General features: G+C 40.4%; 2 protein-coding genes across 2 annotated transcripts; both read left to right on the forward strand.

Moving 5' to 3' along the window:
- Positions 1–1,845: 1,845 nt before the first annotated feature.
- On the forward strand, positions 1,846–3,951 carry vtcn1 (V-set domain containing T cell activation inhibitor 1). The gene is made up of 5 exons (XM_030787591.1): positions 1,846–1,877; positions 2,105–2,169; positions 2,335–2,697; positions 3,240–3,494; positions 3,893–3,951. The coding sequence occupies exons 1-5, from the start codon at positions 1,846–1,848 to the stop codon at positions 3,949–3,951; spliced, it is 774 nt and encodes a 257-aa protein (XP_030643451.1).
- Positions 3,952–4,829: 878 nt separating this feature from the next.
- trim45 (tripartite motif containing 45) lies at positions 4,830–9,911 on the forward strand. Its single transcript, XM_030787592.1, has 6 exons — positions 4,830–5,329; positions 5,525–6,276; positions 7,486–7,615; positions 8,366–8,480; positions 9,182–9,308; positions 9,760–9,911. The coding sequence occupies exons 1-6, from the start codon at positions 4,830–4,832 to the stop codon at positions 9,909–9,911; spliced, it is 1,776 nt and encodes a 591-aa protein (XP_030643452.1).
- The last annotated feature ends 3,431 nt before the right edge of the window (positions 9,912–13,342 follow it).

The following is a 13,342-nucleotide window of genomic DNA, read 5'->3' on the forward strand; positions in this document are numbered from 1 at the left end:
GTGTTTTGTAGTTGTTTTTTTGTTTGTTTGTTTTTTGTTTTGTTTTGTTTTTTGTTTCGTTTGGCACTTTTGAAAAGTTACGTACATTAAAAGCCTGATACTTTTAAGATTTTGACTCAAGTTTTGTGTGTGTGTGTGTGTGTGTGTGTTTTTTCAAGATTTAAAATTATGCAATATTTTCTGTATTTGATTTGTAGCAGTTACTGAGTTGGCCTTAAAGACATTCGTGTTTGTTGAATTTCAGTATTCTGATACAGCTGTCCCAGCAAGCATACTTTATACTGTTTTTATAAAGATTTGATAAGGCCATTTTACATCATACCACAATCACAAGCCTCACTTGTTTAATACCTGAAAGATGACAGTATCTATTGGAACAAAAATCAAGCTTTAGGTCTTACTATTCTTCTTCTTAAAATAATGTGTTTATAGAAAAAAAAAAGTATGATTTCATGATATCAAAAAGATGAAACAACAACATGACTGAAACAGCAGAAACTAAATTCATACAACATAGTAAATGATGTAAAATCATGTGCATCATACAAATGCATACAGATTAAAACAGGAAGATTTTATCAATATAATCCTTGCCCTTAGACTTCATACAAATTTTTGCTCTCAGGGCAGTAGCATACTCCGTCATGTAACATTTTTCACACCTCACCATATGACTCTGATGGTTGTGGTATACCGTCTCCCCACGAGATGCGGTCTTTGGAGTTGCGAGAATTTGACTACACAAGGAATTTCAAGCAATACTCCTACTTTGGCTTACGAGGCTTTTTCAGACCTAAGTGGACCAGTTGCCCTCCAAGAGTTGAATAACACACGCACACACACACATATATATATAACTTCTATATGTCATGACATCTATAACATCTATATATCAACCATTTAATGAGTACACAGCGAAACAAGGCTCAAAAGCACAGTGTGGGGTTCCACAGAACTTCTCGTTGTCTGAGGTTGTGGTTCTGGTTGCTCCAAAATGCCAACAATTAATGGAGGAGGACACGAGATGTAACCAAACCCATGCTTGTGAACACCATCCCTGCAGGAACAGAAGAAATCATTTGAAAGATACACTTGAGAACGTATAGGGTTATACGAGGAGCATCTGTAGTTGTACACACCACAGTTAGCAGTGGATCGATTCAAGCTTCGTGCTTTGGGAGCACAGACGTTCAAGCGGAGAGCTGTGTCTCCCACTCAAGTTTTCTGGGGGCCATTGGGTAAATTGTTTCACTTGTCTTGAGGTCATAATAGCATTGTAGGCCATTTTCGGTGTTTGAAAAACAATTGGGATAACTAATCCGATAGGATCTGTGGGTGTGCGTCTTTGCATGAAACTTTAAGTAGGTGTGACTTTAAACAGGCATCAAAATCCACATACCAAACCATAAAAAACTCTCAGAGTCACACACATGGACTTTAATCATTTAATTATTTTTGTCCAAGGTTTGTTTTGAGGTAGTGGTGCTAATGGTACCTTTGAAAGCCAACGCTTTTGAAAAGGTTGGGATAAAAAGGTTACTAGATAGAGCAAATGTATCATTATTTTATGTATATTTCAGTTGAGCCCATTCGTTTTTAGCACACACCTCCTAAAGACAATATTGACTTAAGGGGCAGTTACAACACTCACTCCTCTAACTTGAGGCCAGAGGCTTAAGCAAGGACATGGCATACAGGCAAGGAAGAGGTGTGGATCGACAGGAGAATGCAGTGTCCCACCATGCAGCCTGTTGAGTCATTGTTCACGGACGCCGATCAGAAGAACAGATCACTCCACGTGAATCGTTGCATCATTATCATCAAGGCTTAGAGAGGATTCTCACTATGGCCTCATTTGGTCAAATCATCTTCTGGGGGTGGAGTATCCTAGACGTTGTTTTCCGTAATAACATCCAATAGAACATTTCAAATGTATATTTGCAGACGGACGTTTTATCCTGCTGCGATACGATGTTGACCGCAACGTGTTGTTGATTTAAGTGTGAAAGGATACAAATTATATTTTTTTATTAGTTACATATTATGTTCTTTGGGCTACTTGTTTTTTTTTTTTCTCATAAATTGTTTTGTCTGTCTGTTGCAGCATGATCGTCCTCATATTTATAATAAGTGGACTCATCATTCTCATTTTGGCTTTGGCATTTTCAGGTAGGTTTGTTCAAAACCGTCAGTGTGTCAGTATGTGTTAAACCATTATGATGTTCAGGTTCCTGTGCTTTCCCATGTTAATATGAGCATCTTCAGTCCTCTTTTTTTGTGTAAAATAGATAAACAGAGCTGTTTGCATGTCCGTCCTGTCCATGTGATTCCCAGTTTCAAACGGTTTTGTGGAAAGCAGTGACCTCTTTCCTGTGGGGAATCTGGGGCAGGATGTAATCCTGCACTGCAGGTTCAATCCCAGCAGTGGGACCGGGGTGAAAATGAATGATGTGTCAATCACCTGGGAGAAAAAGGGACTCAGCGGAGTGGTGTACCAGTACAAGAATGGAGCAGCACAATTAAAAGACCAAAACCCACTATTCACAGAGAGGACTCAGCTTTTTACAGATTTCATCACGCTGGGCAATGCCTCCCTGCTGCTGAGGAGCGTAAGGATGGAGGATGCCGGCGTTTACCAGTGTAGCGTTAGTGCTCCTGCAAGCCGAGGGACTATCAGTGTACATCTCAGAGTGGCTGGTATGACATCCTATCCTCTGGGGGAGGAAGGAAGGGGGGGGGGGTGCAAAATTGTGTATGTTTGTGTACATTGTGTGTGGGTGTGTGAGTGTGAGTATGTGTGTGTGTGTGTGTGTGAGAGAGAGAGAGAGAGAGAGAGAGATGGGGGAAAAAGAGAATTCACATTAATAAAGTGAGATGTCATTAAAAGGTAGAGAAAAAAAAAGACTTAGTCGCGCTCGTAAGTCATAAATCAAAAACACTCCGAACTGTAGCTATTAATAGAACGGTATTTCAACAAGGTTTAAATGCTGAGAGACTTCCTGTAACTAGTTGCTTTTATGTTTAGACCCATTAACAAAGGCCCTTAAGATCATACAAATATTTAAATATTGGGCATTATTCTGCAGGGAAGACCCATTTGTCCATGTGTTTGGTTCTGTCAAAGAAATCCAGGCCATGATTTGAACTGTATCACATATTCTATGATTTTAGGATCTTAGGATTTCTTCCTGATAATCAGAAAGCATAAAATGTATGTCACAAATGTAATGTCTTTCCAGCTTTCTCAGCTCCTACATTCACCATCTCAAACACAAGTCTGACTGCTGAAGCACAGAGATGGCTCCCCAAACCAGATGTGAGCTGGTCGGACTATGCAGGGAATCCCTTAAACGCGAGCACTCATTTTTACAACAATTCTGCTGGGATACTACGAATAGTGAGCACCCTTCAAGACCCAGTGAGAATGGATGACACATATACCTGTGTTATCCAGAACATTCTAGTGAAAGCTGTCTCCCAGGCAACACTGACAGGTAAACAACGCACTTCTCTATGTATAAGAGTACACAAATATGATAAGATGCCTGGGAAAACAGCACGCTCCCACTTCAAAAACATTGCACATACAACGATACCAACTCGTAACAAGGGCAGGCGTGTCAAGAATTTAAAATGATCTCACAGCATAGCAGTTGATGAAGCGGTGTGTTTCAAAGGAGTTATGTTTCAGGAATTATAAGCGTAGTGAAGTTACCATTACCATGAAAAGATAAATCACATAAGAGTTCATTATTTCTCCATGTCTTTTTTTTTTTAATGTCCAGATCAACAGATGCAAGAGAAGACATATTTCACATTTAACATAGCTTCACCAAAACTGATGCCATCATGTTTGACCCTCTTTGCTGCCTTCTGCCTCTTTTCATCCAAGACGACATGATATACAGTGGATGTCCCAGCAGATACATGAACTACAGGCATTGGCCATGACGCTGTTTTATGCAGATTTACTGGTCTACTACCACAAGGTCTTTTTGTCAGCCTGTAAGCAGAGAAATAAAACAGTCTGTCCTGCATGTTGCAATGTAGGATGCATGATCTCAAGGTTGAGCTGTTAAAATGAGATGGAAATGAGATCATAGATATTTATAGTTATTCTAGGAAATCAAAGTACTTGGTCATCATGGAGATGTGTTGTTCAGATAGAGAGAAAACTGTTGTCTTGTTGTGCTTAGGCTACTGTGTATGTGAACATCCAGGTGATTATTTGAATTTACATCGTCTCATTTTTTCTCTCCCATAATCTACCGTTATACCCCTCTCCCTCTCCTCAAATTGTGAACTTGTAGTTTTTCTAAATAAAAACAAAATAAATGCGTTTTAAATAAACACCAAGTGACGTTTTGTACTCTACTTGGGATCATTAGTCTTTCAAACCAGCAGATGGGGACACTAGGATTTGCACCGCGTAGTTAGCTTTGCTAGGGTTCGCTTAAATGCCTTTAAAAACAGGAGTTTTGCACATTAGGCCACGCCTGTGACCAGTGTGATGATTGGTCTGAGTCTTGGGGTTTCGAATATCATGTGCAAGAATACACAAGAGATAACTGTAACACTTTAAAAGCTCTGAAGTGTGGTAAAGTAAAGTAGGCTATAAAAAGCATATGTTGTGCTGCACATATAGAAATAAAGAAGCTAGGCTGTAGAGTGGGCAACTGTTTTGAGCATTCAGTTGAGTTTAAGTCCCACTTTTTTCCCAATTGAGTTTACTTTTCGGTGAACTCAAACTTTAGCATAACTTCATACTGCCAATACGCTGCCTTTGTTACTTCGTTATTTTAACATTTAGGTTGAAATATCCCAGTAGCATGTCACATTGTAACGACAATCCGACACAAGAAGAAGAAAAGGGACCACAGAAACCAAAATCAGATGAAAGGTCCCCCCTGAATGATAACGGGTATGTCACCAACAACTCTAAAGCTATCTGTGGCGTTTGTAAGCGAATGTATAGAGACCCAAAAATTCTTCCTTGTCTTCATACGTTTTGTGCTGACTGCGTCCGACAACTTGAACCGTTCTCAGTTTTGGGAGTTAACGGTAAACCGCTCTCACGAGAAAATCCGGCGCTTTTACGCGACCAAGCAGCAGTAACGGTTTTATGTCCCGAATGTGACTCCGAAGTGGACCTTCCGTCATCGGGGGTGGATGGGTTGACCACAGACCACCTTGCTCTTGACGAGGTCTTTATGGAAACGCTTTTGATCGAAAACAGCGTAGTATGTGACCTGTGCGCCGATAGCGATGCTGAGAAACGTTGTGCGGTGTGTTCCGTGAATCTTTGCGAGTTCTGCAGCAAAGCCCACAGGTTAGTGGCTGTACAGTTTGATTTTTCGTACTCTATTCCAAACTTCTTACTTGGCCTGATTGCATTTTCATAGTAATTGTTAGTTATCACTAGCGTTTTTTACAAATTCAAAATTTTTGTTTGAGGATATTTAATAGTCTGATACTATGAGCTCCAATCTAGGAGTGTCATAATTTGTAATGATTGGTTCTGCAGGAGACAGAAGAAGACAGCTGCTCATTCCATTCAAAACCTGGAAGAGCTGAAGTCTCAGGGTCATCTCTCCAGACCTGTCATGTGCTCTCTGCACCCAGGCCAGGAACTACGTCTTTTCTGTGACCCTTGTGATATCACTGTCTGCATCGAGTGTGCCTCCACTTTTCACAGAGACCATAAGTGCACCCCTACTCAGGACGTCATCAATCGCCATGGAGACAATATCCGAGAGCTTGTCACCGGAAGCCTTCGGCCACGGCTCGAGCGCCTGGAGGAGTCCTTGCGTCGGGTAGAAGTTTCTCAGGAGGCTTTGCACACGAAGGCTGAGACGCTGGCAAAAGAGATAAGAACGTTCGCAAGAAGCTACGCCATTGCGGTAGAAACCCACTGCTGTTCCCTGCTACGCACACTGGAGGACATGAGGCTACAACGAAGGAACCAGCTCCATCTGCAGAAGGCACAGCTGCAACAGGCGTTGTGTGACGCACGGGGCGCGGTGGAGTTTGCTGAACGTTTGCTCACGTGTGGGTCAGATGTGGAGATTCTCAGCACCAAGGGGGTCACCATGAGGAGGCTGGTAAACCTGGTGGAGTCTGGATATGACCCCCACCCAGCAACCGTCGCCCAGGACAGTGGGAGCAGCATTTGCTTCCTGCCTCTGGAGATCGCAGGACAGGTGGACGGATACCCTGTGGTAGGAGTCTTACATGACAAAACTGTGGACCCCGGCAAGTGCACCATCCAGGGAGAAGGTGAGGAGTGGCACTCCATGAAAGGCATATCAATTACACACTTAGTTCTCAGACCGATACTCCACCAGCCGTGGCAGTCCAATAACGTTGTGCTTAAGGTTAATGTCTTCATATACAGACATATCATAGGCAGTCTATACTGTAAACTGTATGAGCCTCCAGTACATGATAATTAGAAACACTGATACTATCACATTTTTTATCACATTTTTATCACTCTGGTATTGTTTTAGTCAGAGCGCTGTGGAAAAAGTACCCGCATAGCTGTCTTGGTCTAGGTCACGTCCTGAAACTTTGCCAAATAACTGTTTTCCTATGTAAACACAAATACACGCACACGTTACATAAACACAAAGCAAACCTCTTTGCATGGATGGATTACAAGTAGGTGACATGAGTAAGGGCTGCATCACAGACCAGGACTCGCGAACCAGGGTTTTTGAGCTGACTCTGTGTGTAAATAAAGCTGGCGTTTTTTGTTTTGTTTTAAACCTGGATATATCCTTTGTTCTTATTACAGAATCTGAATATTACTGCATGTGCATGCTTTTTTTTCTCTTGCCTGGTGATATTATGGTGTCTCAAACAAAGTTCGATGAAAGACGTATGAATCAGTCCGTAAGGTGACGAGAAATATTCTTCCCTCCAAATGTCCTTCCTGCTTGTATCAGCAGTCATGTTTGTTGGTGTATCACTGTGTGTTGTAAGGTTGTCATCATTATTCAGATGTGATGCAAATTGGATGTTTAGTGCCAAAGAGATGGTGAGCATGTGAAAGCCTACATTTGCTGCCTCACCATGTGGAGCAGCTGAAGCTGTAAAAACCCAGTGTTTCTCAACAACAGCTGGTGCAGTCATGGAAGACAGATCCCCAGTTCCTAGTGGCGGGTCAGTCACAGGCTCTGTGATTAGAGGATAGCTCAGCTTCAGTTCAGTACATTCATGGAGATATCAGATGTGGAGAAACTCTTGTCTTGCAAATATAATGTTCTATACACGACTCTCCATTTCGGTTCCTCAACAGCCTAATCAGTGTTTAAAAAAAAAAAAAAAAAAAAGTACACCTTCAGTTTACTTTTTCGCAGAGGGAATTAAGCATGACCGGACATCCACTGGTTACGTGCTTACCGCAGCATTTTTAAAACTGTCCTGTGTCAGCACACAAGTCCTTCCATCTGTTTGATCTCTGATGGTCTAACACCCCGTCAGGTGTTCAGCAGGGTCGTGAGGGCCAGCGGGGGAAGTTCACGCTCGTCTGCAGGGACTCGGCAGGGGAGCAGATGAGCAAAGGAGGAGATGCAGTTTTGGTCAGCATAGTGCACAAGGAGAAGAAAGACTGGTGAGTACATCAGTGTATCGTCTCAGGTTGGATTACGGTCAGTGGATTCCACTTACTAAGAGCGTTTTATAAATATGAATGTATACATCGACTGGTTTTCTGAGAACATGTATAGGGGCATGTACTTAACAGACCATTGTACTGTTTCCTTATATGAGTCACTGGTATGGTATGGCTGAGGGTGATCTATAGTGCCATTTCATTGTACAGCACTGAAATGTTGCAGTTACATACACACACACACACACACACACAGTAAACAAGCCTGGGGTAGTGGAATGCAGGGATAACTAGTAGGTGACATTCCAGGTCTGTGGATCAGCTTTTGAAGTGGTGGCTGTTGCCTTTGTGTGAAAAGAGGAATTTAGTTCTCGACCCAGCCAGCCCTGTCCCAGCATGCCTAGCGGAAGGTCTGACACACGCAGTTCAACCTTTGACTCCTGATGGAAACCTGAAAGAAGAATGTCACACATTAACACGAGGAAATGATCATGGCCTCTGTGATTGAAAGAATCTAAACCACTTCCACACTGATGAATACAGCCTTCAGCCAATAGAGAGCAACCCACAGCATCCAGTTCTCACAATCGTAATTATATATTTTTCTGCATCTGTTACCATGTGTATTACATATTTTTTCAGGACTTTTTGCCCTTAACTTGTGGCTACTTGCTCTCACTCTTGATAAGATCCTGATGGTTTGGGTGAGTCATTCTGATGGTAATGTTTTGTCTTAATTTCTTCTGGTAGCACATTGGAGGCATCTGTGGTGGACAACAACGATGGTTCGTATAGTGTTTCTTACACACCTGTGGAACCGGGCCCTTACTCCGTGTGGGTGTGTGTGAAAGCCCAGCATGTTAAGGTAAATGCACACTTTCAAGGCTGTCAGAATTGTTGTCAGGATTTTCTCTTTTACATATGAACTTACCTTACTTCATTCAGTGGGTCACCTTGCCTTGATTCAGTATCATTAAATACTTTTCTTATGTATAGGTGCAGTGGTGCTGCTTTGTCATTGATATTCTCTTGCCAAGTTTCTGGTGCATGAAAGCATGCTCTTTTTCCATAAGTCTAGTTCAAATGGAACACATTCTCTGCAGTCTGTGACTTCAGAGGGCTTGTACTTATCTGGTCATTTATGTTACGTTTTAAGGAAGCCAGATGAAAGCAAAGTAGATAGGAGTTTGGGAATAAGGTATTAGCAAATTATCGTAACTCAGTAGATGTCAAGAGCCAAACTGAGACTCTTAGATTATTTGCAAAGGTTTATATTAGTATCTGGTGAACGATAATTTTATGATGTCGTGACCGATGCTATTTCAGTTCTGAAGCAATTAGATTACGTTATTGTCAGTGTTACAGTTGGCAGGCCAGCACTGACTATACTGTGGAAATTACTGTAATTATCTATAATGACTGCACTGTTAGTACACTGCTTTTGTTTTGATAACAGAACAGAATAATGTTTGTGTGTTGTGTGCACTGTTGTAATTTTTAGGCATTTGGAAGTGGAAACTTGAGGAGGGTAGACTCGATTATAATTGTTCATTTGCATGCTTGTAGGGTTCACCATTTGTGTTGGCCGTGAAGAGAAAGTTCCGGAGACACCGTGGCACATTCCACTGCTGCTCTTTCTGCTCCAGCGGAGGTGCTAAAGAGGCCCGATGTGCCTGTCCAGGGACAATGCCAGGTAAAAATGTCCACTGCAGTAACTCTGTAAAAGATTCTCTGGAGGTTTACTCACTATAGTGAAGATTTGTGCTTGGTAAAGATGAGCTAGACTAAAAATGTATTATTTAGAGTCAGTCGTGTGGCTCCATAAGTTATTTCCCACAGAGCTTAAATGCTCTGTATCATTTTAAATGGAAAAAAATAATGAGATGCTTGTATTGCTAGTCTGTTAGAAAGTGGGAAAACTACATTTGCATGCAAGAAGAGTCACAGCCTACCTTATTTGTTCATGCTGTGTTACATCATCAGGTGAAAAGGTTTCCCTAATGTAGGAATGTTTGCTGATTATGGAATGTCACCTGGATCCTACGCCAGTGGAAGATTTTTTTTTTTTTTTCATTCTTAAAATGTGCTTTTATGAGAAAAATAATAGGCATATCTGTTTGTGTTTATGTGTTCTGTGTCATTAGGGGGGTTCCAGGGCTGTGGGCATGGCCATAAAGGACACCCTGGGAAGCCACACTGGTCCTGCTGTGGAAGTGTTGTGGAGAAGTCTGAGTGTCTTTCACAGAGGGTGGGGCCAGACTCCCCCCGTGGATGCCTCCGCACTGTGGAACTCTGAGAGCTCCGTGGGATACGTCTACCTGTATCTGGAGTTTTATAAGTTAGAGCACAGAGAATAATGACATTCAGTGGTTTTGAAAACACATCTTTTGAATCATCGCAATAAGCTATGGTAGAATTTCGAGGATTCCATTTTATATTTATGGATTACTGTAGTGCTCTAGTTAGAAGACCTGTCACAGATAATCAATTGAAACCCATCGGTTGTTGCAGTGTTAACTTTCCAACTCTTTTTGCTGTTCATATCAAAGTCTCGGTCCGAGGGTGTTTTCACACGTGGTTCTCTCGAAAGTAATTCGGTCCCCGTTTAAACAACCTACGAGGTGAAAATAGAAGAGAAACACTTAATTTGCTTTGTGCTCACATTGCCATCTCATTTGTGGGTTTCACTTCAGCTGTATCTCAGTTTCAATTCGCATTGCCATATTTATATTCAACTGAAAAGTTTTGATTCGATTAAAAAAATGTTTAAAGTGATTTGGAGCAAATTTAAAATACGCCAAACTCAATTCTCTTTTCTTTTCATGGCAAGATGGTCTGAGTTTGGTTTACTTCAGAAACCTCTGAGTTTATTTAAAGCATTCACATGAGTGAGAGCATTCTGGTGAACTAGTTTTGAGTTTGAAAAAAAAAAAAAAATTTACCTGAAACACAGCAAGTGTAAAAACACTTTATGACACCTACAAGAAGCCCTAAGAGTACTCTTTGTGGAAGTTTGATTTCACTTTTTAATGTACTTCGAGCAAGCAAGCAGTTAGCTAGCTCTTCTGTGTTCAAATACATTTAGTCCAGTAAACTGCTTATGTCTGCACCGTACCAAAGCACACTATTAGGGAATAGGAGAGGTTTATGTAGATTCAGTGTTTGCTGCAGCAGACAGAGAGAGAGAGAGTAGATCTATATTTAGAAGTGTTCATTGACAATCAGAAGTGACTTATTGATATCTTTGTGCTGTACTTTATGAATAATGGGGCTTATTCACTGACATTATTATTATTATTATTCTTATAAAGCCTTAATGATTCTATAGGTCTAACAGATCTAAGTTCTGACAGTGGTGCTATAGAAATGGAAAATGATGTGCCTGTGAAAGAATCTGGGTCTCTGTTACCCTGAGCTAGTCCTTTTTAAAATATGAGGATGTAGTCTAATGTTTTGTGATTGTGTTAAACTCTGTGGATAACTATGTAACACACTACAGCATTTTTTATGACTGGTTATTATAATCACATACTGTCAATTATCTCTGTCTTTTAGCCTTTGGATTGCTGTGTTCTCAAAATGTGTAATCATGACACTTGTGACAATCTTCATTGCACATCATATGAAAGACACTATAGCAATAAATAATGGAGAATTTTAGTGCCATATATAGTAGCTACTTCCTGTGCATGTTCCCCTGTCTTAATACCAAAGAATTTCTTTAACCACAACAATGTCTTTTGTCTTTTGTTTTGCTTGACAGTGACTAGTAGTTTTCTAGAATTACACTGGAAATGTTTGTTTACCTTGTTTGTTCTTTTAGTACAGCTGTTCCACTATATCACCTTGTTCAGTCTTGCATGGGTGTCTTGCGATGTCTGTTGACTGAACAGCCCTGAGGTTATATAACCTGGGCTGAAACCAAATGTGCTGTTTGTTCAGGCTTAGTTAGTGTGTGATGAACTGGGTGTATCATGAAAGAGCTTAGACTCTTAAATACTTTCACACACACACAAAAAAAAACCCCTCACCATAACTGTGATCATCATAGTTCAGTTATAACATAAAAATGTTAATTTACTCAAAAGTATACTGGGCATATTCTTAACACTTGACCCTAAGTTTTTCATTTTAGCTTTACACCCTGATAAATATCATACACTTGGGAAAGATATTGCTGCCTTGGATCTTTGTTCACTGTTTTCAGAAAGAGTTATCTTACTCTCTTGGAAGAAGACCAGTAAAGCAAAGTTCATCAATTGGATTATAGAATTGTCCATAACTTTCCCTCTGAAAAAGATTGCTTACATTATTAAAGGTAAACAGTCACTCTTTGAAAACATGTGGGGTCCTCTTATACAATATATGGAGAATGTGGCGGGCGAGGTAGAAATGTACGTGGTCCTCTGCAGTTGCTTGAACGAACTCGTTTTCATACTTGATTGTTCTGTTCCGTGTGAACTGTGTCTTTGAGCTTGATCATGACGTACGAATAATGAAAGGAAGACATGAATATATAAGTAGGAGAACCCATGTGAAAAGCAGAGAAACTCATTTGATTTTTATTTATTTTAATTATTTTAATTTAGTTTACTAGTATTTTATTAACCTCTTTATTTAGTTATATATGTTTTCATTTTTGTTATGGTTCTTTGCATCCTGTTATTATCCTCCAAATATCTGACATGGAAGGCCTAAGTTTAATGTTGGACAATAATTTATTTACATTGTGATATCTCTCTTGCTGGATGAGAACTCATTTGTTTCTTTGTTGTTGGAAATAAGTATTTAAACGTATTAATAAATGTATTGCTGGAAAAAATGTTCATTTATATGATCAGCTGCTACATAAAACATCGTGGTTCGGGCAAAGTGGCATTACGGATGTGTTTCAGTGAATGTTGTATCCTTGTTACTTTAGCGGTATCTTGTTTTATAGTTATTTTACCCATACAGCTTTGATTTTACTGTAAGATTATTTTAATAATGCAAGAAATGCTTCCACTGTGCCTGAATCTTTGCTCAAATTCGTTCCCTAAGTTTGTGGTGTTCCTCATCTGACACTAGGTGGCAGTAATGAGCTTTGAAAGTGCAAAGTGGCGATTTCAGAAATGGGCTGTATCTGCAAAGAAGAGTAGTGTCCATACATCCTCTTATTGATCTGCACTGAGGACAATGAACAGATTTAGTGTTTTAAAGAGAACGCACTAATCCTTTAGGATTAAGGATACAGCCTCATAATGAAAATCTGTAAGTACAACACGTCACTGGAAAGGATATTGTCCGAATGGCTGTTTGGCTTAGCTAAAAACATTTCTTCAAAAGCCAAAAGCAAAGCAGACATATTAATAACATGCATGTTGTTTGGCATTAGGAGTGATGTGTGACCAAATGACATCATTTCTGGTGAGCACATCTGTTTCTTTCCACGCCAAACAGATCATTATGTCCTTGCATCTGTTTTTCAGAGCTCTTTCATTTCCCTCTCTGTACAGGAGTATAGTGCTTTCCCAGGGTCCATCAGCTCTACCCACACACTTCGAATTCCATAATAAGAACTGATGATATTCCCATCGTCTGTGGTGGTATAATGAAACACACTCTACGAGGGGTCATTGACTCTAAAAACATGTATCGTTGCTGTTGAATGTCCCTTACCCCTCTACCCCGTTGCCCTTCGTCACTGACTGCCATGTCTCTGTTTCATAATATTGCTTTTTTTAATCC

This window comes from Chanos chanos, chromosome 10, assembly GCF_902362185.1.
Source record: "Chanos chanos chromosome 10, fChaCha1.1, whole genome shotgun sequence".
In the NCBI taxonomy this organism is placed as follows: Eukaryota; Metazoa; Chordata; class Actinopteri; order Gonorynchiformes; family Chanidae; genus Chanos; species Chanos chanos.

Coding starts and splice junctions, on each gene's coding strand:
- vtcn1 (XM_030787591.1), top strand. CDS start 1,846: ATGGCCTCATTTGGTCAAATCATCTTCTGGGG. Junction 1,878..2,104: donor GGTCAAATCATCTTCTGGGG/GTGGAGTATCCT, acceptor TGTCTGTTGCAG/CATGATCGTCCTCATATTTA. Junction 2,170..2,334: donor TTTGGCTTTGGCATTTTCAG/GTAGGTTTGTTC, acceptor TGTGATTCCCAG/TTTCAAACGGTTTTGTGGAA.
- trim45 (XM_030787592.1), top strand. CDS start 4,830: ATGTCACATTGTAACGACAATCCGACACAAGAAGAAGAAAAGGGACCA. Junction 5,330..5,524: donor TTCTGCAGCAAAGCCCACAG/GTTAGTGGCTGT, acceptor TTGGTTCTGCAG/GAGACAGAAGAAGACAGCTG. Junction 7,616..8,365: donor CACAAGGAGAAGAAAGACTG/GTGAGTACATCA, acceptor TTCTTCTGGTAG/CACATTGGAGGCATCTGTGG.